Here is a 27,008-nt window from a genome sequence, read left to right on the forward strand (position 1 = left end):
CTAGTTATGTAAAGTGCGAGGAGACTTCTGTCAGATGAAGAAAAGGGTACAGACATTTATGGTGTTGGTAAAGCATAAATCACAAGCAGACCGGCCAGTTAAATATACCAAAAGCCGATGGCATTAGGTAGCTATCGTGCCACCGCGAAAAAAAAAAACAAGGCTATGAGCGCCATTGAGGCGCTCTGAGGACATAAAAATACGCATGCAATGTTCACACCTCCTCCGAATATTGGACAGACAACCATTTTTCTTCGTTTCGACGTTTCGTGAAATAAAGAGCTGCTGGTGCCACTGCCGTCGTTGCGGCTGTTCTTGTCGTGGCTGCTCTCACTGGTGCTGGCACTGCTGCGTCTGCTATTGTTGCACACGTGCCATTGATAGTTATCTCTTCATGAGTGGTATGTGCGGTGGACAACGGTGCATGCCAATTATTTAAGCCAATGGTTTTTTTGCGATGCACGTGTCACTCATGTACCGCCATACGTTCCCCTATTCCATTTGCCCGTTGACACAAAACTACATAGGTGCGCATGTGCGTACACTTAAATCAGCATTCCCATACACCCCACTTAGTTGAGCATGCGTCAAGTGTATCATTTCAGAAGGCTTCGTAGACGTAAGATGGGAAATGCAGTGGACACATTTTGGCTTTTTGGATTTCACACGCATTCGAGTTGCAACGCCACACGTTCTCAACGTTCCATCCACCTCCACACTAATAACAAACGCACGTACACACACACACACTAAGAAACACACTTTGATACGAGTATTTTTTTTAAATCACATCTGATATCTGCGCTGCTGCTAAACGGACCCCTCGTTCGATGCATAATATCCTTATGGAAAGGTGATGCTTGGTTCTAATATGGTGACAGCACAACCTGGTACAACATCAAGCTGCCAAGTTTGTTCACATCGCCTATTATCTTATCAGTGAACAACGTGCAGCCGCGACAAACTAGCTGTCAAAAAGAGATAGAGGAGCGGAGGTGGGACAAAGAAATGTTTCTCTGGATACAGTTCATTCGATATGCATCAACTTCGTCTCCACAGTCACAGAAATGGGACGTGCTTATCATATGATCATTGCGCAGCTATTAAACTCGCCTGGTATGCAGGTTGCGGTCCTCCCTGTCCAGGTTCCGTCGGGCAGACACCTACGCACCTCGGATCCCACGAGCGAGTAGAATTGGTTTAGGCACGAGAAAGTGGCGCGGGTGCCCACTCTGTAGTGACCCTTGGGAAGATGCACCGCTGAAGATGGGTCCAGGGCCATCAGCGAGAGCCGAAGTCTTTGTCGACCCGTCCTGGGTGAACATGGAAAAGATGTCAGGAATTGAAACTTCGCATCCGTTTTCGAGCACGAGATACTCTCTCACGTGCACCCTGTTTGGTGAAACAGGCAGTCGGTGAAGCGAGGGCATTGGTGCTAAAAGTGCAGGAAATGTAAAGCGGATCTTACCCGTAACGCTTGCGGACGCATCACATAGTGCTTCGCCTATTGAATAGCAAATACAAACTGCTGTTTGCTGTCACATTTATCTATAGCAGGTCTTCTGAGTTCATATAAATGCACAGGCATTAGTCGCACACATTACCAAGAGTGAAGCCTGTCACTAGGAGTACGTGTGAAATCACGGTCGTTTATTACAAGCTTTCCGTGTTGTTAGCGAACACATCTCTGACACTGTTGTTTCGCTTGCTAAGATTGTTCAATTATTTTCTGTAACTTTACCATATGGCTACCAAACAGGTGACCACTGCGATCACCCTGCTCTTCTTCCGCGCTACAGTCACCTTTCACACTCCCATCCGCAAGCGTTCCAGTGATATTTCACGCTAGACAGGAGTGCTCTCCCTAAGCGACAATGACGTTTATTTTTCTTGGCATCTCCTACAAATTCTTATCCTCAACAAAGTCGCCGTAGAAATAGCAGCAGTAGTTTCTTCCTTAGAACTTCCTCTTAATAATAGCAATCACGAGTTTGGCGTCAACTTGACGCCAAACCCTCAGAGATCTAAAACCCCGCAGAGTGGTCATGCAATCCGACGAAGGAAAGTAACCGCCACCCACGTCCAAAGTACTTAGGATGTATATTTAAGAGGCAATACCAAACGGGACATTTGGCGTCATGATTATCATCATCGTCATAATCAGCCCTTTTGATCAACACTGCAATATGAAGGCCTCTCCAAGCGATCTCCAATTATCTCTTGTATTGTGCCACGTGTCCTATCCTATCCTATACCTGCAGATTTCCTAATCTCGCCCCATTATCTGAGTTCTCTGTCGTCCTCTACTGTGATGCCCTTACATTGGCACCTATACTGTAACTCTGATGGACCGCCGGTTATCTGCTCCACGCATATTATGGCCGGCCCAACTCCGTTTCTCCTCTTAATGTCAACTAGAATATCGGCCACTCATGTTTGCTGTCTAATCCACACCGCTGTCTTCCTTCCTGTCTCTAAACGTTAAGCCAATCCTTTGTTGTTCCATCGGTTCCTGCACGGTTCTTAACTTCTTCTTAAGTTTCATTGATGACCTGAATGTTTTTCTTCATATGTTAGTATCGGTATAATGTTATGAGCGTACATTCTTATTTTCAATGATAGCGGCAAGCTGGCGGTCATAATTTGGTCATACCTTCCCGATTCCTTCCACCTCTCTTGCAGAGATGAGATGAGTAGCACGTGTTATGCATTTGCAAAGCCCACTAACTATAAACCCTTTTAGAAGAGTCATGCGGATACCATTGCACTTCGAGCTGCCTCCTGGCACCGTAACTTTATAGTCTGTGATCACTTCTTATAGCGCCATCAACAGTCAATACAAAAAGATTGAGCAAAATCACCTAATTTGAAGCAGAGACACCCCATTTAGTATAAAGGTAAATAATGCGCAAGAATCTTCAGCGTCCTTGTCAGTTCGATATTACAAAAGGTTCCGAGCACATAATCATTCACATATCTTGCTGTCAACACTATCCTTCATCTTTTTTGTCCTTATTCTTTTTTGACGCCAATGTGATTTTGTTCATTCGGTTACATTGATGCCCATTATCCTTTTAAGAAGGATGCCCATAGATGACCATTATACTCTTTGAAAGTGTGAAAGCGGTGATCCATACTTTACGCAACAGAGGCCACTTACTTGAGTCCGCTGCCACCTTCATATACGTATTCCACTTCACCATATGGAGGCACCGGTGGCTCCAGGCACGTTGTCACTGCCAACAAAAATAGTTTTCATAGTAATTCCACAGTATTAGGTCGAAAGAGAAAAAAACCTTAAACACGTGTTTCGCACGTGGAGAGTTTAGCAACTTGTATATTAGTAAAGATACTGCTAAATTATGGGGGGTTTTACGTGCCAAAATCACATTCTGATTATGAGGACGCCGTAGTAGGGGACTCCGGGAAATTTGGGCTACCTGGGGTTCTTCAACGTGCACCTAAATCTAAGTACACGTGTGTTTTCGCATTTCGCCCCCATCGAAATGCGGTCGCCGTGGCCGGGATTCGATCCCGCGACCTCGTGCTTAGCAGCGAAACGCCATAGCCGCTAAGCAGCCAGGGCGAGTAAAAAATACTGCTTGATCCAGAAGACGAGGGCCTGACCTGAGCATTCCTACTCTAACCGACTGCTGGACAACATAGTTAAAGGCAAATACAGAAGCAATGAACCACTCAAGCAATTCTTGGAGAACAGAAACAAAGGGCTGCAGATATGGACATAAAAAACCCTGTTCAGTTCACTAGACTAGCCAATATGCTTCCCTGGTCCAACAAACAGCGCAGATGCTGACGGCGTCCTGGTGTTCTATACGCTACGGCATTTAGTTGTAGGGGGTGTTTCATAAAGCGCGTGACATGAAAGGACAGTAGTGTCCAGATAGTGCTTGTCCGTGGCTACATTCCATTACAAACATGGCCTGCGAGATCTAACGACGCACCGCGTGCGCCGCCCAATCTCGGAGGCCACTCTAAAATACGGATAGTTTTAGTACAACTTGGTGAGAAAGCGAAAACTGTATGCTCTGCGCGCGCGTATGTATTCCTGTTTTGCGCAGGGACATTCCGGCGCGCTTGCGGAGCATTCTTACGTTTCATGCAGCGCGGCTTGGCTGATGTCCACGTCCTGTTCCGAAGGCAGGTGATGCGGCTCTCACCAACCAGGTAGTGCAGCTCGGAGCAGCGGTACGCAATCTGCGTCCCCTCGAGCATTCTTCCGACGACTACCTGGTTCATCACCTCAGCAGTGCCGTTCTCCAGAGGTCCGGGGTCGTCGCAAAAGGCTGTTGGATTCAGGTGTGCAAGAAAGGTGAAATATTATAGGTACAGCAGCTTTCGCGACGTCTACAGCAGTGCCACAATTGACGTGTGCAACGAGACCAGCGTGTATGTGCGTCGGTGGCAAGGTACCATAGAGCAAGATCTTGATGTACCGCCACTATCAGCCACTGCAGCACCGCAAACGAATGCGAGACAAACTGGAGATTGGTCCAAGACGGAATATCCCTCGATTCCTGGCTGAGATAACGTGGCTCTAGCCTCGCACGTAATCTGCAATAACGCGATCGTCTCGTTGTTTGACCTCCGCCCTCTAAAACTTTTTCATTTAGTCATACAGTACCAAGCATGGCATCGTACTTGAGAGGTCCTTGTGGCCAATTACCCTCTCACGCCACGTAGCAGATGAGGCGAGATCGTAGCACTACACTCAGAGGAGGCTATTAAATGTGCATTATGCTTTCAACTTAACAAAACGCCTTCCCATCTTTCCCTGCTGCCAGCTTCTGGCTATTCCGCAACTTGCGCTATAACCGATGCGGGTAAAAATTCGCCAAAATTTGCCCCTTCTAACCCCACTCCTCCCCCTTCACCTCGGGGCCGGTGGTACGACTCCCGCTGTGAAATGGGAGCGATATGCGACACTCACCCTGATACTGGCCCATGTCCATCTCGCAGACCACACCGTGCGTCCCCTCGCAGGGATTCCATCGAACGGCGTTGGCTCGCATCTCGGATGCTGGGTCAACCACGAAGCACTCACCGCTGTCTCCTCCCGACCGGCGCCTGCGGCGCTGCTCGGCGAGGCTCTTGTCCTCGTCCTCGTCCGAGACGTCTTGGACCCAGGACAGGCTGACATCTGCGCCAGGACAAGTCAACATTATTGAGGACGCCATTCAATTCGGATATTCAGATTCTTTCACACCGAAAAGCTAATTTTATTGGCACTTCAGTTAAATTATCCGTGGCACGTTTATGACCGCATCCCTATGAGAGTATGGAATGTCAGGACGTTCGTGTACTTGCGTGCACGGTAATTATTTCCCAGATGGTCGAAAATAACCCTGAGTACTGCTAGCACGGATCATTCGAAATAACGGACATTGAAGCCAGAGAAAGCATAGCGCAACCTAATTGTTACGTTTAATTGAAATGAAAAAAAAACCAGTAAGGTAAAGAAAAAAACTGTTAGCCCTTCCACTGGGGTGGAGATGGAAGACCAGCGAAGCTATACTATAATGGGAATTATGTATTTCCAATTATGACTATTAAGGTGTGATGGTGTAATTGGTTATTTGAACTATTAAAGAATGAGAAATATATATGATCCGGTAGTTTTCATCTATTTAGTGACCACAGGAACCATGGCCTTATGGTCGCTACGGTACACCGTCATAGGGTGTACGGCAAAGGTTGGCATGTTTTTCATAAACACGTCGCCAACGCCGCGCGCGTTCGGTGCGAACGCGGGCAGAATGCCGCCGCCGTCGACAAGTTCTGCGCGTTGCTGGTGCTGCTACATGTCCAAGATTATACAGCTCCTCAGAATTTTGAGAATGGCAGCCCATAAACAAACGTCATGAAACAAAACACCGGCAGCACATGCCTTTTATGTTAAATCTTCTCGGACTGAAATATTAAAAACTGCGAAAGAAAAAACGACGCAGTTTCAACCGAAAGGCGAAGCATCAATTTCGATAGCAAATTAGTACCGAGCTATACGGAGTAAGGATAGTAGATTTATCGGCTGTATAAACTTGGGCACATTCACTTACTATCTGAATTAACAAGGATGGTGTCAGCGCGCACAGGCAAACATGAATAGATCACACTCGATTACCGCACACAACGGCTGTCAAAACGCTGGCGTGAGCAAGCGCGTCAGCAGCAGCAGCAGCAGCAGCAGCAGCAAGGAGCGAAGGTTCATGCGGTCTATCGCTTCAACGGAAACTGAGCGGCGAAAGCACAGCGCATACAAAGGTCGGAGCCGTGTTGCAGATCGCTTTCAAGATACGGTGCATGCGACCGCCCGTCGCCACGCGAAGTACAAGTACGCAGTTAATTGCTCGCAGAGCAAAAGCCGCACTCCCTCCCTCCCGTGCTGCCTTCCCGCTTTCCTCCTTTCGTGTGGGTGATTGAGTCGCCAGTTCCCCTTGCGCCCGGTCACAATATACGCATTTGGTAGAAGTCGCGTTTGCTCTCCCCCGTACGTTCGCTCCCCGTGAAAGCGCGCGTCCCTCTCGCACATACAGCATACGGCTAATGAGAGGTTTTTTTTTCCTACACGCGGACACGACCATCGGAGACTGAGCTCTTAACAGCTTCGCTGTAAAATGGAATTTGAGAAAAACATAACTTGCCAAAGGTAAGGACCAAATCCACCTATCCACATTATGCGTGCGGTGTTCTAATAAGTAGGGTGGAGCGAATATATGATGTTCTGAATACAAATAAAATATTACCGGCTAAGTGTTTGTGCTCGAAATCGAAAAGGAACTATTCGGTATATTCAAATACTATAATATCATCAAATATTTCTCAATAACCGACTGGTAAAGTCGTGTTACCCTTCTCAGTCTGCTAAACAAAGTGTCGCAAATCATCAGAAGTGAAGCAACATCCAACGTTTTCGAATGAATTCAGAAAAGGAGGATAATGCGAGTAGTGGCATTAGTTCATGGCTTTAGTCCCCAGAACAACCTGAAAGTACTGCTTGTAGTCGATCATGCAGTGTTTTTGGCAGCCTAGTGATGCGGCATTTTATATTTCACGCTACGACCAGTAATGCTTTCTTTGCAGTGGAATCTTTACATGTGTTTACGGCACACTAGCCCTTGAGCAGCTTTTTTTTTTTTCCCATAATGTCTGATTGGCAAGCTTACTTGAAACCAGGACCTAAAGCTGTTGAGAGGCTGTTTCTGCAGTTTTTTAATGACAATTGGACAACCTGTGCATAAAACTGTTTCTTCGTCTCTGGTATGATTAGCTATCGTCTTTAAGTAGTCAGTACAAGTGTGGCACCTAATTATACAAGAATAAATATTTTTGCTGTAAATGCGTACAAATGGGTATGTGCGTCTGCATTTGACTCTTCGATATTCAATTCGATATTCGATGCTTACTATGCGTTTTAGAAAAATTTGATACTCACCCGCCTCTACGGTATTAAGCTACCGCGGCGCTAACCCTTCGGCAACTTTTATGGGTGTTTGTTTACGACATTAGTCCTGGTAGCATTAGCCAGCGCTGCTCAAGGCTGAGGCGGCGGACATGGAACGCCCTTTTAACCGGAAGTGTAACGTAGTAGGTGAGAGAAGGAGCAGGAAGATAAGCCCTTGTATACTACGTCATGTCATCAATACAGCCAAATTAAATTAAACATAAATATTCATTTCAATGCTTTTCAACATATATATTTGAATTATTTCAAACAATTAACTTCCCCTATGCTTTCTTGGGCTTCATTGTCTGTCATTTCGTATGATTGTGGCTAACAAAATCGAGCCCCTCGGTGTTTAGGCTATTCGACCACCCCAGTACGGAGTTAATAATTTGCCCGTAACCATAAGAAGAGAAGGAATAACGAAGCCAAGGAGCGTAGGGCAAGCTATTTGAAGTTTTAATTTGAAAGGTAAAAATGGTAAAGATAAATGCAACTAGACGAAAAAAATTCACCGACGATTACGACACTCCCTAATGCAAAAATTTGAGCGCAGCTCTATACATCTTTCATTTCGCGGCGATATATTGGCTGACGCGAACAATCTGCCTTGTGGGGCACACTGCAAAAGATGTCAAGTATGGCGCGTGGGCCTCGCTAAACGGGAGATCGCGAGAGGCGTGGGTGATGCGTAGGCGCGATTCACAGCAGCCGCCGCAGACAGACACTTTTCTTCTCACGCTTTCGTCATACCCTCCTCATCCACTTTCTGCGTCATGGTTAAGTTGCACCCTCCTCCTCCGCTTTCCTCCTCGCGTTCTCTTCGTTATCGCCGTCTTTCATCCCCCGCTGCGCTCCGCGTTCGCTCTTTCATCCTTCGCTGTGCTCGTTGCCGAGGGACCCCGACGTGAAACTCAGGAACGTGCGCCGAAGAGCTGTGCGCTAAAACAACTTGCCGTCGGTGGGAGCCGAACCCACACCCTCCACATTACGCGTGCGTAGAACACTACCAATTGTGCTATGGCGGCGGCTGTTCCCCCGGCCACGTTGTTGGGTATTTATGTACGTATAAAAAAATCTAACGCTGAGTCGCGTACCTCAGGACTTTCATTAAAGTTTTACATCCATCCATCCATCCGGGAAGTGTTAGCCAGGGCTACTCTTGGTCATCGCGGTGGATGTAGAACATTGTTTTTGACCGATGGCGCCACGTAGTATACCAATTTTAAACCCTGATGATGATTGATTGATGAACACCTAACTTATAGTCACACACAGGCAGTTCGCGATGTTACTACAATAGAACAGTGGCGCCACCTGCCACCGCTACGGCAGTGCACGGTGAAACACACCACCCGGCGACAGATGGCGCCATCTGCTCCGCTGCAGAGAAATGGGAACCCTTTAAGCGTGTCGGCGCTGACTACAGGGCTTTTCCATTTCCTCGGATAGGCGGTGCTTTTGCAGCATACGCCAGCATATGTGCTGCCATGGCTCTTCTATCAACTATCGGCCACGTAAAATCGGTTTTATAAATATTACAAAACTTAACAAGCTCCATGCGTGAGCTTCTTGTGGAGAAAATTCCTTTTATGCTTCAGTCGGCTGTGTGACAACTCTGCATGCACTCGTCAGGAGCGATGGCTGCATCGACGGCAAAAAACTGAATGGAGCTTGCAGCTTCTGCGGTAGCCTAATTTAGTTCATAAATCAAATAGTGCGATTTCTTTTCGGTTTCGATATCAAAAACGAATACTTCCCAACTATTGCGAGCTTTTGTGATGCATTCATTACGAGCTAGCGTGTAGGTAGAATGTACACGTTTAATATTCCTTGATTCTCCAGATTCGTTGTCGAGACAAGCACGGCGTCTCTCACAGGCTACTGTGCAGCCCGGAACAGCATAGATCCCGTCAGTCAATCGAGAAGCGCATCAGCATCTCCAACTTATCGACAAGCATTCGTAAACATTGTTTGTTCGACTTCTCGAGAAGTTAGCATTCACTAAAGGACCTCTTGCACGCATCAATAGGTTCCCGAAGAAAAAAAAATATTTCGTCTGCACTCACTGGAAGCCTTGAGCAAAGTGAGCAAGGAATCCGGAAACCCATCCTCACGAAACTGCAGAAGCCGGGACCCGGAGTTCGTGCAGTAATTTTTGGCCCGGGAATAGCTGAGCTTGTGGCGGGTGGCAAGAATGCAAGTGTCACCCACAGGTTTCCAACCTTGCCGGCAACCTAGGAGAAAATAAAAACGAATATGTTGTCGGGAAGGACAATTTTTTTCACATGTTTTTTTTTTGTTCTTTTCTTTATTTTTCTCTCCTTAACGTTCCCACATACTAAGTTGTTAACAGTCTCCAAATGTAACATCTTTACTACTCTACAATATAATAACTGACTTATATGGTTTCAAAAGCTAGTAGTTGCATGCCTATTTATTAAAACACGTATGTCCCGCACCATAATTTTAAACGGTCAGATGGTTCTGTATGGGAATATATGGTTTTTCAGACAGGATCCCATATGACCAAATTGGATTATGGATATAGGGTGTATGGTGCATTAGAGTTTTTGAAGAGAAATGTAACGCGAAACTTTATTTAGCAAAAATAAACATTATGATAAAGTCAGCCTCGAGTACACTGTAAGCGGTCCTTTAAAGCACCAACACTAACCTTCCAACCACATTAAACATCGTGGAAAGATTCAAGACACCTTTTTCAACTTTAGATGTTCTATCTTCGACAAAGGTGAAACCGGGAGCAGGTTCTTGCGACCTGCAAATTGAAAAAAAAAAAAAAGGCCGAGTAAGCCACCGTTAGGTAGTATTTGAGCATTCTGCAAGTTATCTGTTAAGAGCATCGTGTTTTCATTATCATTGGTATGAACTTTGTATTGCCATTATCGTTTTCCCCACTTTCTTTTCTTTCTCCACTTTGGAGAAGGGCATGGGTGTGGTTGCTGCCATTCACGTGAAAAAAGACAAGCAGCAAACACGGGGGAATTTGCGATGTGTATTTTACATGGTGGTCGGGGCATTTATTTTATTCATGAAGCGCGATGCCGGCGCAATAGATACCACTGAAGTTATTTCCGTTCACCACATCTAACGCAAGTTATCCTCGAGAGCGGAAGTGGCATGAAGCAGCATAATATTACAAAAAAAAAAAAAAAAAATACGCGAGGAAAGTGCAGTAAACAAGGGTACATATTAAAAAATAATCGCGACAGAAAGTTAAGTTCGTTATGAGCGGTATTTCTTCCAAATCTGAGAGGCACTAAGTTGTGCTATCGTACAATAAAATACTACCATATAATTTTTTTGGTCGCGGAGGCAAACGGTGAGAAAAGTATGTCTAGCGTCAGTAGCGTTGCTTGCTATATGTATGACACGGGGTATTTATCCCTTTGAGACGACTGGAGCGTGCGTGCTTTACGTCACATAGCATAAGGTAGATAGAGTACGTCTGCTCGAGCTCGTTTCCATTCAGCCACCGACCTTCCTATGTCTTTCACTTGCGTCACGTGCAGGAACATGTCAGTTTCTCACATCCTTGCCTCGTGGCGGCTAACACATTGAGACGATGTGTTAGACTGCACTGCCTAAGGGATCGGCCGCCATTCCCCAGTTGTTGCGTAGGGGCAGATAACGCTACGAAAACGCCATTAGCCTCTATGCCACCTTCGGGATTGGCCCAGATTATAACGAAACAGGTTGTGATGTTTATTCGCCCCAATACGAAAAAATCAGACATCGCGCCATCGCCGTCACACTATCGTCTGTGCAGACGTCGTCGTTTTGCTGCAGTCGTCACACTTCCCATTCTTAGCCTTACACGCACCATCTGCTTTCCCATCCATCTGGTACCTCTTTCGAGAACTCTTAACAAAGCAGAGAAGCCACGTACCAACCAAATGCTTCGCCTAACATTGATGCCTGCAGTGCTGAGGTAGACACAATTTTTATTTATTGAGGACGTTTACTCGGTGAGACAGATGGCGACGACGAAACGCCAAATGACAGCGAAGTATTCAAAGAGAGCTTCACTTTGAAAAGTCTCCTCACGCGCGATATTGTTTTCCTATCAACCACAATTTATGACCGCCGATCTGAGTCATATAATGAGGGTGGAGATACACTCGCACCAAGGACAAAGCGCGGTGCGTAATAGCATTGGAATAGAGACATTACGGTATATCCCGGCATTGTAGCTTTCTTACTATGTAGGTTTTTATAGACTACCGTAGGTGTCATGTATATTCATGGCCTTGAAAGTTTCGTGGACTACAGTGTCATTGAAATGCACAAAAGAAAGTTTTCGAAGTGCCTTGAATAGTTGTAGACCACCAAAATGAACAAAGACGTTAGCAAGTATTGCTGAAAGACAGTGTCACGTTGTTGCGCAGGGAAAATTGAAAGCCTATGTAAAGGCAAAGAGGCCATTGAGATGTCAATGACAATCTGTGTGCTCTATAAACTAGAAGCTACGAGTCTTCTATTTCCCAGAGTCAGTATTACCTGACACTGTTGACGCCATTGGCCTGGGAAGCGCCGAAGTCGGCGAAGTTACCGCTGGAGACCAGTGCCACGGTTCCGCCGGCGTTGTTTAGGCGGCCAGCGTGCACAGCCGCTCGGCATAGCGCCGACAGCTGGTGGTAGACCACGTTGCCTATCACCGTGCCCCTCTGCGCACACCCGGGTGGACAGTATACCCTGCGAAGGCAGCAATAGAAAAGGTAATGGTACCACGTCGGTCATATTGAACGAGACACGTTAAAGCGCCTCGTAACCCGCACATAAGGCAATTCGTTAACAACTAACCATTCCGTTAGTGCTCTATATTGAAAGACGATAGACATTTCGCAATGTCAACATACGGAGAATGGGCGACGAGTAGCAAAAGCAGTGTTAGACTATTGAAATGAGACCGGTCTGGACAATTGATGTTCTCATGCCTGCCACTCCTTGTGTGTCCGTACTTACTTTGTGTATACTATAGGCTGTATATATAACATACTGTGTCTATATGGATACATTGTGCCTTCTTGTGCAGTTATTACGGGCATTGTTTAAGTTATACGGATCAGAGAGCAGGAGTTCCTGAGATAATATTTTTCTATTATCAGTCCTCATCTTCCTTTACTATACTTTTTTTCCGCTTCCCCTTTACCCTTGTCCCTTGTGGGAGTAGCAGGCCATACACGCTGCCCCGGCCAGCCTCTCCGCTTTTCCTCTCACTAAACCTTCTTCTGTCTCTCCCTCACTCAACACACTGGTTAGGAGCGATTTCTACATTTATGGTCGACGTACTTATATACGGTCTGTATACGGCCTGTAGTTTTACTGCCTACACTATACGGTCACTGTACTTGTGTCCAGACGCTTTTAATGAAGCATTGTGTTCACCGTGTGCAGGGAATAAGGGAAAGAAAACATGGGTAGGCACAGTATTCCATAAAATGTCTTGTCGGAGGCCACGTATTACCTGGGCGTATTAGTAAGAACGTTTCCAGCACCATGCATATGAAGCCTGTGGGGATCCAGATGCGCTCCTGCGCCTTTGCGAGGCCATTCGCCTATTCTGTAGTCCCTATGCCTCTTTCTTTCCACTCGCGACGGTTGTCGGAGGTGGCATTTTCCACGGACTGGTTAGCGGTGGTGGCCTTTACTACGGACCAGTTTGCGGTGGTGGCTTTTTCCACGGAGCGGTTGTCGCTGGTGGCCTTTTCCACGGACCGGTTTGCGATGATGGCGTGACCGGCAGAGTGAGGGCGGGGGAGTCCTCTCCGGAACCCCATTGGGTACGTATACGCTTTTCCTCTCGTGCGCCGGTCCCTGGTTTGGCAATCGCTGGGCATCGCACTTGGGCACCAACAACGCCAGGTAGCCCAGACAGACGAGGGTATGTGAGAACCATTCTTCATGCCAAACAATGATTCGCGTAACCTCGCGCCCAACTGAGGTTGTGGTTGCAGGGATGTTTTCTTTTTTTTTCTCCTTGGTTAGGGTTGCTAGGATGTTTTTGTTTCTCCTAGGTTACGGTGTAACCCTGCTCAGGCGGCTATGCAGTAATTGATTAGCTCGATTAACGATACGGTTAACGTAATCAGCTGCCCATTTCTACCCAGCTCGCGGTATGGAGAGGAGTGATTAGGGAAGAAGGGAGAGGCGATAACGTGCTTCTGGTCTCTCCTCATTATGGGACAGTGCCACAACTGCCTGCGTGTTTTCCCTTTATGGTTATCTATAAGAGCGCGCACAACTTGTCCGCTAGTTTCAGAGCACTTGAACGATTTTGTTGCCTGAGCTACAATGCAGACAATTAAAATATTTACCATCCTTGTCAAAGAGGAAAATGAAAAGTGGATTTCACTCGAAAGAACGACTGAAATGTCATTTCCTGTGTGGCCAAAGGCCTTTACCATGTGTCATTCATCATTCTCCTGATACTCCTTGAGAAAGACATTGGACGAGGAGGCCTTATAGACGCAGAATATTCACAGCATTTTCACAAATGGCAAAAAGGCAGGCAAGTCATATTTTACCTGACTGGTGCGGTGTACGATGAAACAATGTCCAGTGCTTTGGTCTCACAGTTGACATGGTTCTCGGAGACTGGAACGAGAACAGCGCACACAACATACCTCAGTTTAAAAAAAGCTCAAGTGCTAATTAACTTATCAGGAGCCAGCCCAGGACGAAACTGACCATCAAAGGTCGTGCATCCCGCAGGGTTCTATTTTAGGTCCTACGATTTTCCTCCTTTATATCAACGATATCGTGGCAATACCAGAAACACCCGATATTGTATTATATGCCGACGATACAAATGTTTTCTTCTCCTCTGATAACATCTCTAGTCTAATTCCTCTTATTAACAACTGGTTAAATTCCCTTTCAATGTGGTTATCGGCAAATCAGCTCAGCCTAAATATTAAAAAAACAAAGTATATTGTTTTTACTCCTATTAACAAGCCAGTTATGCTCGCATCTTCTTTGATATTTCAATCGCAACCACTTGAAAGGGTTTCCCAGTACAAGTTCTTGGGTGTACTCTTCCATGAAAATCTACGGTGGACGCATCACGTAAGTTATATTAAACGTAGCATAGCACAATCCATCGGTATGCTGAATAAGCATCGCACGTTATTACCTTTAAAACTTAAGCGTCAGCTGTACTTTGCTACTATTCATTCCAGACTCCACTATTGTCTACTTATCTGGGGCGTCACTTCTAAAGCTAACTTGGAAACTCTATTCCGAATGCAGAAAAAATGTGTTCGTATTATTCATAACTTACCGATGTACGAACATACCTCTGAATACTTTCACCAGGACGGTATTTTGAATATCAGTAGTCTATATAAACAAAAATTATCCGAAAAAGCATTTTTAGAATTCATAAGTAATCGTGAGAACTTTTTTTCTACATACACTAATACCACAACTAATTATTCCTTAAGAGCTAGGAACTTTATTAAGGTAAAAACCAGAACAAATTACGGCAATCAGCTTTTAGTGTGGCAAATTCCTAATTTACTTAATGATGAGCATGCTTTATTTAATATTATGCAAGATTCCTCAACCATTTCAGTATTCAGAATGAAATCGAAACTGTATTTTCTCGACAATGGACTCACGTTTTTTTTTTAATTGATTTTACCTGCTTTCCAACTGATATGTTGTCATGTGCTGCAATACTTTTTTTTCCATTTGGCTTTGGTCTTTCTGTACCTAGTTTTTCATTTGCATTATTTATACTTATTGTACTGTATTGACCTATTGAATGTTTAATTGCATCATTTGTATATGTACAAGTATGTATATATGTCTGTATTAGGTGTACATTTGTATCCATTTTTTTGCACTGTTATCTGCTGTGCTCGTGGCGCCAGGAGCCTAGTCAGGCGTGCATAGTCTCGCCTTTTGCTCCGGCGCCATGACAATCTTGTATTGTCAAAATCATAATAAACTTCAAACTTCAAACTTCAAAGGTATAGGTCTTATTGTTTCCAGGAACAACAAACATGTGACAAAGGACATGTAACATTGCGTGTTACATTGCTTATATACGACGCCACCTGCCAGAGATCCAACAGACTCATAGAAGGCAAGTTTGAATGCATGCATAATTACTTGCTTGTTTCAGGATATGCAGCAAATTTGGTGTGCCCGAATGAATACCTGTTTGACAGCCAACATCATTTTAATGAGCTCGCCCTTTCAATTATGATTTTCAATTTGCAAAAAAAAAACTTTGTTGTAACGCCACCTGTGACCGAGGTCCACGCTGTGTCGCCCCGACACAGTCACGTGATGCCGAATACACGAACCAAAGAACTACGCTCATGCATATTTATGCAACGTCATAAAGGTGCGTTTACTCGCATAGACGAGCTTTTAACTTCTCTGAAAACTTTTCAGAGGATCTAATGCAACAAAGCTGCTTTCATTTTTTAATTTAGTAGACGACAAAACAATTTTATTTTCTCGGCACAGTTGGTCCTTAAAGACATGGGACTGCAACTTTTCTTGTTGAGCCCGAGTCCACTGGGGCTCAGTTTCATGCCGCCGCGTCCGCATTTTAATGTAACCAAGGCCGACAAAACGTAAAACTATTCCAATCTGTTTTTATTCTATATCGGCCATTAGCCCTTCGTGATAGGTCACAACGGCTACAGCTCTGGGCATATGGACGGAACGGCCGCCAATATGGGCAGAGCTGGAGCCATTTTCACCTATCACGGAGGGCTAGTGGCCGATTTGGAATAAAAACAGATTGGAATACTTCTACGTTATACCGGCCCAAAATTCAACAGTGCTTGTGTTAGAGGTCCGCACAGCAACGTCCATCAAAGCCCGGGAGTTGCTTGAAGAATCATCCATGTATCAATCAGTCAACTCCTACGTCGTAAGCACAGTGCGGCCACTGCAAGGGCGAAAGAATAATGTACCTTTAACGCAGGTGGGTATGCTGGCCGACCACGTCCCGTCGTCTCTGCACTCGAGTACGGGCTCTCCGACCAAGTCGTAACGATCGTCGCACACTACCTCGACCGTGCTGCCGTTGGCGTAGGGGTTGTCTCCGCCCGCCAGGAAGGTAATGCGCTGTTCCTTGAGGCGGCCGTTAACCACGCGGCCCAGATCCGGACAGAACGATAGCCGTTCTGCGGAAAGTGCGCGAAAAAATATCGGCTGTGCTTGCGACCCTGCTACAACTAATCAGCCAGAGAAGAAACACACAGAAGAATAGATAGACAGTGTGTATGACACATCACTAATGTTAATAAGAACACCATTGCTAAGACTGCAGGCTAATTCGCATTCGACCAGTTGTCCGATTCTGTGTGTCATGCTTGACACCATACCGTACCGTAGCGTAGCGTCTCCAGTGTGTTTTTCAAGAGCGTAGACATGTTTAAGTCGTAGTCGTGAACAAGAAATACCAGCTACATTGTGCCAATTAGTTTCACCATGCGCCTCGTGCACCCACCAGGTGCACAGTTTATATTGTGATTGCAATTATATGGACAATCCAGGCGCATTTCCGCCGTCGTCATAGTCGTGATGTTCCGTAAAAAGTCCAGCTGCGATAACACCGTGGCTGCGAGCCCTATGCTGTAGGTCTGAGTGAAAGCGTGCCACGGTAAGCCGAGGATGGCAACTTGATCTCAAGAGCGCGCAAGGAAGGAAGGCGAGGAGGAAACACGCCGTCTTCCACCACGTGCAAGGGAAGAGGGGAGGGGGGGGGGGAGTTACTGCGGCGGCGGCTGCGTTGTCAACGCAGCCGAGCCGTTGTCAACGTTAGACAGGCCCTACCAAGACAAGCGACGTACGTCACGCACGCACGCACGTGTGCGGAAGTGAAGCACACATGCTCATTCCTCTAGGCCTCCCGCCAAACGCAAGTGCCTTATTCAACTAATTCATTTTTTCAACGTGAATTGCGTCAGAGAATTAGTAAAGTCCGACTTAGACACAAGCGACAGACATGACAGCTTCGGGCTGTAATTCGAATATACGAGAATAACGGCATCGTCACGTGACGATATGACCTGGTGACGTAATATGATGGCGTCATCACGTAAAACGTGACGTCACGTGATGACGTCTTCATCAAGTGATGATGTCACCTGATGGCGCCATGCGAGGCCTCTTGGAGAAGCAGCGCACTGTGCTCTTCCCGCTTCGTTGCACTGTCTCCGGAATCGGCCCACATTTTCGTGTGAGCGAGAGCCGTGCACGCGGACACGAAAACGCCCGATCAAATAGAGGCTAACAGCTGCGCTGTTAAACAATCACAGAAACAAGAAAGAAGGAGTTCAGAAGTTTCGCGTGGGACATGCAGCTTCCGTGTGCAACCGCGTTCAGTGTTGGGGGCATCAAGCAGTGTGCGCGTTTGGACGTCTACGAGAGTGAGGTCACATCTCGTCGCCTTCTAGTGTGAATTCGGTGTGTCATAACACTGGCGTTTGGGCTAGTTAAGTGATTGTCACGGGTAGGAAGCATGTTCAGCAACTCTGCAGCGTGTCGCCTCACTCATTGCTCGTAGTGGTGCGTTAACTACCCGGTGCGATCCTCAGGGACTATGGAGTGTCGCCGCTGAATGTAATGCGTGCTCACGGATTCAATTCACGGCGGTGGAGACCGTAAACTGAGAGCACCAGGATGCCAAATTACAGCAGAACCCATCTCGCGATGACTGTGGACATTAATGCGATTAACGCTATATTTATCTAGGGACATGCCGCATTGCAGAAGAAACCTTTACTTACAATTTTTTGAGGGGAGAAGTGGGCTAATGATGCCAATAGCATTAATAAACACACACGCCACAGCGTCTACATCTTCGAATGCCACGAATAAAGCTTAACTCTACGCGCCCTTTCAACCTCAGATGTTTTTTTTTTCCTTTTTATGTTTTATGCCGGCCGAGGCGGCCGCATTTCGATGGAGGCGGAATGCAAAAACGCCCGTGTGCTTGCGTTGCAGTGCAAGTTACCAATCCGGAGCCCTCCACTACGGCGTGCCTCATAATCAGAACTGTTTTTGGCACGTACCACTCCAGCATTCAATTAATTTTTTTTTTTTTGGCCGCTGGTCCTGGCAATTTGCGGTTCAGTATCTCTGACTGCGAATTAACTACGGCGCCATTGCGTAGGTGTCTACAGCAGGCGTAAATCTATTATTTTTATTGTCAGCTAGAAGACCCCCGTTCTCACTTTTATCAGCCGTGCCGTTAAAGTCACACCGTGTAATGTGCGCTGTGTATCAGTCAGCGCCGTGAAAAAGCTTAGACAGGCACCGGTAGAAAGAAAAGTGCCTAAGGCATCCAGAGAATTCTAATTGCATATAAACGCTTGTGTACTTCGATTTCGGTAGATCTTTGGGAAACCGAAATGAGGGGTCAAAAGTACTCGCAATGCACAGTTCTGCACTAACGGCGCCTCTCATAGAACAAGTGTCACTTGCGATCGTTAAGCCCAGCAATCGTGACAAATACATCCTCGTACAGGATTTAACCTTGTTGGTAACACATGTGTAAGGGGCGGGGGCATACTGACGCGCTATGGAGGGCTCCAGGGAATCCAGTAGACACACACAAGCGCTGACTTTCGTGCTAGCATTTCCGCGCGTCCACTTGCTTCTGCCGCGTCATCTAAAGCGCTTGAGCGTCCTTCGGCTTAACACGTTATCACTCAGAAGAAGTGACGTATCACTTTACCGCATTTAGGGCTTGGTTCGCTCCACGCTCCGTTCCCCAGGCAGGTGGCGGTGGTGGCACCCATCAGGTAGAAGCCGCGTTCACAGGCGAAGTAGGAGACCGTCGGCGTCTCGGGGTGGTCCAGAGTCACCTGCACGTTGGCGCCTATCTGAGGCGGCTTGCATCCTGCAACGGAAGAAGCGGCGACGGGTGGCCTAAACGCAGTTAACGTAACTCCAGCAGAAGCATCGTCAGGCGTTGACAAAGCTACGTCATCTTGATCAGGAAGAAGAGAAGGAAATATTGTTCACGCAATGGGAGATGCAGGGAGACAGAGCCAAAAGGGCAAATATATGTGGAGGTCAATACGACGAACCTCCGGTTTGCAACAATACAATGTGGTTAGGGTAGATAAGATAGAAAGCGGAAAACAGGGAGGGAGTAAACGCCACGTGTAGAGAAGAGGATGCACTTCAACACTACAGACGGTCACTCAGTCTGTTTAATTTGAACAACAGCGGTATAGTAGGCGAACTGGTTTCTGAACATGACGGATGTGGTCGCGGTTCCAAAACATTCGCCGTTACTCAAGAGAAAATACCTGTAGGTGACGCTGAAACTGCCGTAGATCTAGAGTTACTCTATATGCTATGCTCCCGTACGAAGCATATACAGTAACTCTACGTAGATCGTACTCCTCACGACAGGAGCAGAAAATACATGTATGTTGTGACTCCGCATCTTTGACATTTCATGTTTATTTTGTTGTTGCCATAAACATATCTAAATATTTTTGGACGTCTTATGGACGTACGCATCAACAGCCGCAAGAACCGACAATAGCTACCACTGTAAAGCGCAATGCCCATGGCGGCAAAAAGCATAGAGTTGTTATGAATAAATCTTGTCACTGAGACTGCGTTGCATGGACGAACCTGAAAACTGCTCGCAGTGGGTGCCGACAAAAGAGGGCGGGCAGGCACAGGCTCCTGTCTTGGGGTCGCAGGTTCCCCCGTTCTGGCACTGGCAGCCTGCAATTGGACGAAAAAAAAATTGCCCTTAGATGGCACGAGCTTGCAGCCGCGGCGTCCGTACTGCCGCTAAGGCCAATCATCCTGCCTGCCAGCTTAGCAGGCAGTTGCAATGACTGTTATTTTTGCTCGAAGGATACTGCCAATCCTCACAATACTGTTCAGTTGCTGTGCCCGATTGGCCACTCTAAACGCGCACGCCGAAAGGCGACTCGGCATCGTGCAAGGAAAACGGCACATCCTGGCAGAAATTACAGAGTGATAACGCTGTTCACACAGTCAAAGACGTAATAGAAGAAATATAAAGACAAATAATTACTAAAGCGACACTTTGTCGATCCCCCATAGTGGGTATAAGCCATCAACAGAGGGAAAGCAAACTTGCGAACAAACTAACACTAACGCGACGTGACCAGGCAGGTGATATGGCTAAGCTGCATTATGAATTATTTGGAAAGAGCGTAAACAAGGTACATAAGTCTAGTATGGTATTTTGTTTTATTTATTTGGCTTTCACTTTGTATGCCTGATATTTTTCATTAAACATTCAGTTGAGAGGCAGCATTAGTCTGTCTTTCCGTCCCTTGTCATTGCTTTCTTTCCGTTGTTCATTTTTTAATCCTATAACGCAGTCACAAATTACACATGGCAATATTTCTTTCTTTTTGTCAGTTTTCTTTTTTTTTTTCAACGTACGAATCGTTGTGTCATGAGCTGTGCAAAAAGCATTCAAACGTATCTGGAAATGCGTCACTGGAGCCTGGAGATGTACACGTCAGTTTCCCGCCATTAAATGACGCACCAAATTGTCATCTCTCAGATTTCAGCGGAGACAGTGCACCCGTGGAAGTGCGTGTGCCACTCACGTTCCTCGCACCATTGGCCGTACCGGCCGGGAGGACACGACGCGCAGCTCTTGGCGTCGCCCTGGCACTCCTTACAGTTCTTGAGCATGGGGCACACTTCCTCGGGCTTGCGATTGCTGCACGGCCGGCACTTGAAGTGCCACCGGTGAAGGTAGGTGCACCTGCGGGTGGAAATCGAATAAGTGGCGCGCCTGCAAAAACACCCGATCCCCAACGTCTTTGAAAAGGAACCCAGAGGTTCCCGCCGCTACTGTTAAGTAATGTTCGTAAGGTTCCTTTAAGTGGCAGGGTCTGGGTGCAGATTGTATGAGAAATTCCTAGCAACCAATGCGCCTCAAGGGGATCTGAATGTATTCGAAATAAATATATCTAGTGGCGATTTAAAATGCATAATGGCATAAATGCGCCGAAATATAATTTGTCAGTATAAAGCAGCCTAGAAAGATATATGCAGTGTTGTTGAATGTCATTCCTGTAAGATGTAATTGAGAACTTTTGTGGCTCGTGCGATACACGCTCCAGCATTGAGGTTACTATTGACAGGATTAGTATTTTGGGAAAGTCTCCTATCGACCTTTTCATCGGGCGAGGAGGAAAGCGCGTGCGGCGAGCCTTTCTTCCTGTCTCGCTTCTGCGAGCCGGGGTGGCGCTGCTTGAATGCGTTGCCGTTGCGTGCTGCGGAATGATTTCGAGATGTTTTAGATCGTTCTGCGTGAAATTTACGTGATACCAGCTCATAGGAGGTCGTAGAACAACCGCTATGTAGCCTTTAGGCGCAGCAGCAGCTGCAGTATGCGGACATTGTTCTTTGCTGCGGCTGATGATGCGACGCGCATCATCAGCCACTGTGAGTGTACGTGTTGTGAACTATTTTTAATGTATCGGGTTTTACTCAACGAATAGAAATGAGGTCTGTGAATTGCCAGCATGAATTGTAAAATATTTTGACTGTCTGATTGCTTGGCGTAGGAACTAAAACATAACACTGCTCGTGTACGGTAAACCAAATGAAACGCCGAGATATCTAAGCGCCAATCGTTATAAAACTTTTGCATCAGCAACCGGCATCGTTCTCACGCATTTGAAGTCTAGTAGACTTGAAATCACTACACTATTCCTACGTTAGCCTACTGTATGAGACCGGTGACCTTGCTCAACACTGCGAACACTACGGTTTGTAAAGCAGTATGATATATAAGCTTTCTGCTTCTGCATAGCCGTTTTGCCCTGTAAGACATAATATCTACAGGGGATGGCATAAAAAGAATCCAGCGGATATTCGTGAGGACACAATTGCCGTAAGATGGCTGAGGGCGTCTTAGACTGATGGGACCAACACAAAAAAAAGGTTCTTATCTTTTTTTCTTGCACGGAAAAAGAATACAGAACGCAGGCTAACACCGCAATAAGACCTCACATGGTCGTGCAGACTGTTTGAACCATGCGCTGTATAAAACAACCAGATCTATAACACAGCGTCTACCACTTCCTCGAACGCTCGCCCAGTCTGCAGCCGGTCGCTCAACCACTGCACGGTATGTTGTTATTACGAACCAAAACTATTTTATTCGCGGACGGAGACCTCGTACAGCAAACAAGGCAGTCGCGCAGTGTATCTACAAATAAAAATTTGAATGCTTGTCAAAGTAACTGCACAACTTGTTCCGCATTAGAACGGTACCAACACATTTAGGAGTCACATGTTTCGTAACTAATGATTGCTGCTAAATCAAAGTATATTATCACAATGGCAATGCTGCAGTAAGGTCACATTCACGAAAGAAATTTTCAGAAGTACACAACTGATCCCCGAGGCTGATTGTGGGCTCGAACACGCGTGCACACATGGCGCTGGGTGCTCAGTCCGCCCCAATGCCAGCGGAAACAGCGGCCATACCGACTTAATTCACTTCAGTATGTCTCACGAAATAGTTTTCCACGTAGAAGACGCCATGGCATACTCAATATAACATGCTAGCGCGAAAAATGCCACCACAAATTGCCGTCGAGCATTTACCATGGAATACAACACGAAGCACTACCCCGAACCAGCGTTGCGACTGCCCATACATAGCCCCGCTGCCTACGCAATTACGCGGTGCCCATTAGAAGCAGTCACGCAAATTTTATCTTTACCCGAAAGCGTGAGCGGCTCTACACAAGAAATACCATGACAATCTTCACCCTTAACCAGGATGAAGGGTCGATATTTCAGTTCTCGTTTGTTTGTTTGCTTCTTCGTTTGTTTGTTTGTTTGTTTGTTTGTTTGTTTGTTTGTTTGTCTGTTTTTTTTGTTTGTTTGGTATTCGACAAATTCTGCTGCATGAGTAAGGTTTCATAAGAGAAAGGTAAAAAGACATGTACCGTCGAAATAAGCTGTTCAGTCTGCTAGCATTTCCTTTCTTCTTCTTCTTTTGATGGTGAGTGGGTACACAGACGCCTTCCCACGTCCTTCCCTCAATGCAATATCCAAGTGATCTAGACGTGTATGTTCATTTAGGTGCACAATAATTCCACGTCACAAAAAAAAAGAGATCAACCTATCACCGTCAGCTTAGGACACTCTAGCATAGTAATCCGTCACGCTGCGCATCAGCGGAACAGTATTCTCTAATATTTCATATTATTTCAAGCCAGCTCATAAGAGTTCTACGAAAATACAATGTGTGATGTAAATTCTCTGTTAAAACTTCTTGGATGTTTACAAATAATATTTGGATTAATATTTTTCTAGCTTTTAGCTAGGGGTGTTCAAATAGCAAGATGATCGGATTCAATCGAATGCATATACTTGAAGAAGAAGAAACAAAAAAAAACATCTACCAATATCGAATCGAACATGGTACATATGCAATGTCTAAACAAAGGAAAACTTAAGGTTGCGTGGAGTACATTTGCGAAGAAAAACACGCCTATTTACGGTATTTGATGCATGTAGTGCAGTTAACAACTGCTTTTCAGGCCAAATGAGCAGCTTGTAAATCAGAAACAAATGCAATCATATTCTATCTGGTGCGCCACGATAATGAAAGTAATGAACAAAAAAATAGAGTGTTGCATAGAGCTAAGAGTAGTGCTACAGAACGGCAAATCGTTTTAAAGAAGTTTACACAGGATGAGACTGGCCAAATTAAAAGTTGATTCGCTTAAATCGAGGCTACCAATCTGTAATCTGCCTAAGGTGAGGCATATTTCTTGAAACGTTAAGAACTGACGATAATATATGATTTCCTTCATGCTCTCATTTAGGAACTGGTTGTCTGGGCAAGAACCACGCTTTTACTTGAAATGAAGCGTTCGGAAATGTCTCCACTCCCGTTGATCACTCTCCATTGACGACTCCAAACTGCTTGTTATCACTTACAGTATTCGGACAGCCACAATTATTCGACAACTTCTAACAGTGAATTCTCAAATTGAATACGAATTGACTTGCAAAGGCTACTTTATTTGTATTCAATGTTTCTAATATTAGCACACCCCTACTTTTGGTGGCTTTTTTATAGAGTTGCTCAGGCATGATTTAGATTTTGTTTTGACAGGAGTGTGCGCCATTTTGCTAAGACTCATCTGGCAACCTCGTGCGCAACTCCTCTCGTTCTGTAACTCACTGTTTGACGGTCACGTGCAGCGTGTAACCAGGCGTGCCGCACTGGCAGCTGAAGAAGGTCTTGCTGCAGAGACCAATGTTGTAGTCCTTGCTGCCTTCGGCGCCGAGGTACAGAGCTGCCAGTAAAATTGCCGAAAGCTGCACTTTTGTCATGGCTCGAGTCTGGAGGGAGAAGCCATCGGCGAAGTATTAGTTTGTGAGTCACTCACGTCTCCTCACTCAAAACAACGAAGAAGCAGTGAACCGAGTTGGCTAACGAAGTCAGTGCTGTGTATACGTGGCGAAGCTCTTGAATACTAAAGTGCTGAAATGCCGCAACGTAAGATGAGTTTCTTGCCTATCATGTACAAACTGAGTGCTGAAAAAATAACTATTTAGCCATTTTTGAAACTACATCAGCAATTAAAACACGACAGGACAAGCGCGAAGTGTTAACTATTCCAGTTATGTGCACTGCCATTAGAGCCATTAGGAGAACCGTCACTTCATACTTCACTTCCACCGCACATTGAGGGATTGTATTGCATAAATTTACTCATTTTTTATCTTTCTTTATAATTACCCATGTACCGATTAGGCCTCGGACTGATCATGCTACTAAATGTTGTTTGCACAAGCTGGCATACATAAAGTGGTGTAAAACAAAGGCCTCAAATTGGGTCATAGGAAACAAATTGCTTTCCCTTAAAATATTGCAAACCTCGTAAAATACTTTAATGCATAAAAACCGCCATCGAGAACGAGCGCATAGTTAAATTCGTTTAGCTGCAACACAAAGCTGAGCCAATCGAAAGAGATTCGATCCTGATTTAAAAGGTTTGAGCGTAGAAGATATGGAAACGAAAGCAACGAATAAGACAATGTTTGTATTGCCTTTCTTTTTTTTCTCTCTTTTTAGGTTCATGTCTTATACGTCTAACCTTTCAAATCATGAATTCATTAGCTTCGCCGACTAGCAGCCAGTCGATTGTCGACGACACAGTTTGGTTTAGAGTGACGGCATCTGAAGCATATTTTTTACTACGAAACACTCAGTCTATCTCTCATCTGCATGTGAAGCAAAACAGCGCTGCCGCAAAAGAAACACCCAGCACGCTGTCATGCGTCATACAAACTCGCCGACACAAAGAGACGGTGTGAAGGACTCGCCTTGAGAAGCACCTCCGGGCGCCGGAGCTAGAATGAGCTCCAGCCGAGAGCGATCGCGCCGGGTCAGGCACACCGACGAGGAAACAGGACTTTGCTGCGTGTGGGAGGAGCCGGATGGCAAGGCTTCGCCGCCTTCCTCGGCGAAGGCGCGATGGACGTCGTCTAATCAAGTCTTGCCTCCTTCGCGTTTTACACGCGTACGTCACAGCCCGACCGACGTTTGCGAGCAAGAGAAGAGGCGGGCTTTTCCCGCGTCGCTTTCAAGCGTTCTGCAACGAAGAGAGAAAGCCGGGAAGCAACCAGTGACAGTTAAACTTCCTCGTCTTACCACGCTGGGCGAGAGCGACAATACCGGACGAGCTGCTACCCAAGGCTTTACTGTATACGCGTTTCTGTATGCGCGCAGGCGTTCCAGGCTCGCGCGCGAGGGTGAACGGCTTTATCGTCCTCTTGCACTCCTCTTTCGACGATACCGACGCTCGACGCGAAAACGAACACCGGCGCAATCAGCGTGCACGTGCCCGTCGGCGTTGTTCCGCCGCTGGCGGATTTCAGTGCTAGATTTCACGATGGATGCGGAAAGCGATCGTGGGCGCAGCGTTGAATTCGTGCCGTTCGTAAGTACGAGCTTTCGTGAACTATCCAACTGAATTTCGAAAGCCGTCGTGAAAAGATGGCTTTGTTTCTTCGTAAGAAAGGTGCATGGTATATAGACAGTTTTCTGCTCACACTTAAGAAAAATGTTTCTGTAAGTTGACCAATGCATTTCGTGGTCAGAATTGTTTTCCATTGATCCAACAGGCATGCTAGCAAAGTAGTTCTTGAAACTTTGCCAAGTAAGAAGAGCATGGATGTTGGCCGGCATTTGCGGGTCAAGGGGCAGATACTGTATGAAAATGAAGTTGTAACTGTCTTAATTTCCACAAGACTCATTAAGGAGACAGCAAAGAGAAACGTAAGATCATCAGGATCGTGGTTCTCACTGTGGTTCTCAAATGGCCACACAGCATTCCTCCATTGCCAGATGGGTCACCTTACCGCAAGCGGCAACTTGGCTAGCCAGAAGCGAGGCCTGAGCTAAGGGAGCGTGGCGATACCGCCTTGAAATACACCGAGTTGGCGCCGCCGAATACCGAGCTCGCCATGACGTCTTGGTATCTGGCAGCGTCTGCTGATGGCTTCGTGA

The 27,008-nt window shown here is 46.0% G+C and overlaps 1 protein-coding gene across 1 annotated transcript in view; it reads right to left on the reverse strand.

Annotated features, from left to right (window-relative positions):
- The window catches only part of LOC119445940 (limulus clotting factor C-like), a 33,168-nt gene extending 6,992 nt beyond the window's left edge, over nt 1–26,176 (reverse strand). The window contains 14 exon segments of the mRNA XM_037710245.2: nt 1,114–1,313; nt 3,161–3,236; nt 4,113–4,304; nt 4,949–5,158; nt 9,529–9,696; nt 10,177–10,238; nt 11,981–12,175; nt 14,008–14,077; nt 16,417–16,629; nt 19,188–19,352; nt 20,102–20,197; nt 21,064–21,224; nt 24,675–24,835; nt 25,823–26,176. Coding sequence (XP_037566173.1) covers nt 1,114–1,313; nt 3,161–3,236; nt 4,113–4,304; nt 4,949–5,158; nt 9,529–9,696; nt 10,177–10,238; nt 11,981–12,175; nt 14,008–14,077; nt 16,417–16,629; nt 19,188–19,352; nt 20,102–20,197; nt 21,064–21,224; nt 24,675–24,826 — 1,960 coding nt within the window. The 5' untranslated portion in view covers nt 24,827–24,835; nt 25,823–26,176.
- Between the last annotated feature and the right edge of the window lie 832 nt (nt 26,177–27,008).

This window comes from Dermacentor silvarum, chromosome 3 (genome assembly GCF_013339745.2).
Source record: "Dermacentor silvarum isolate Dsil-2018 chromosome 3, BIME_Dsil_1.4, whole genome shotgun sequence".
In the NCBI taxonomy this organism is placed as follows: domain Eukaryota; kingdom Metazoa; phylum Arthropoda; class Arachnida; order Ixodida; family Ixodidae; genus Dermacentor; species Dermacentor silvarum.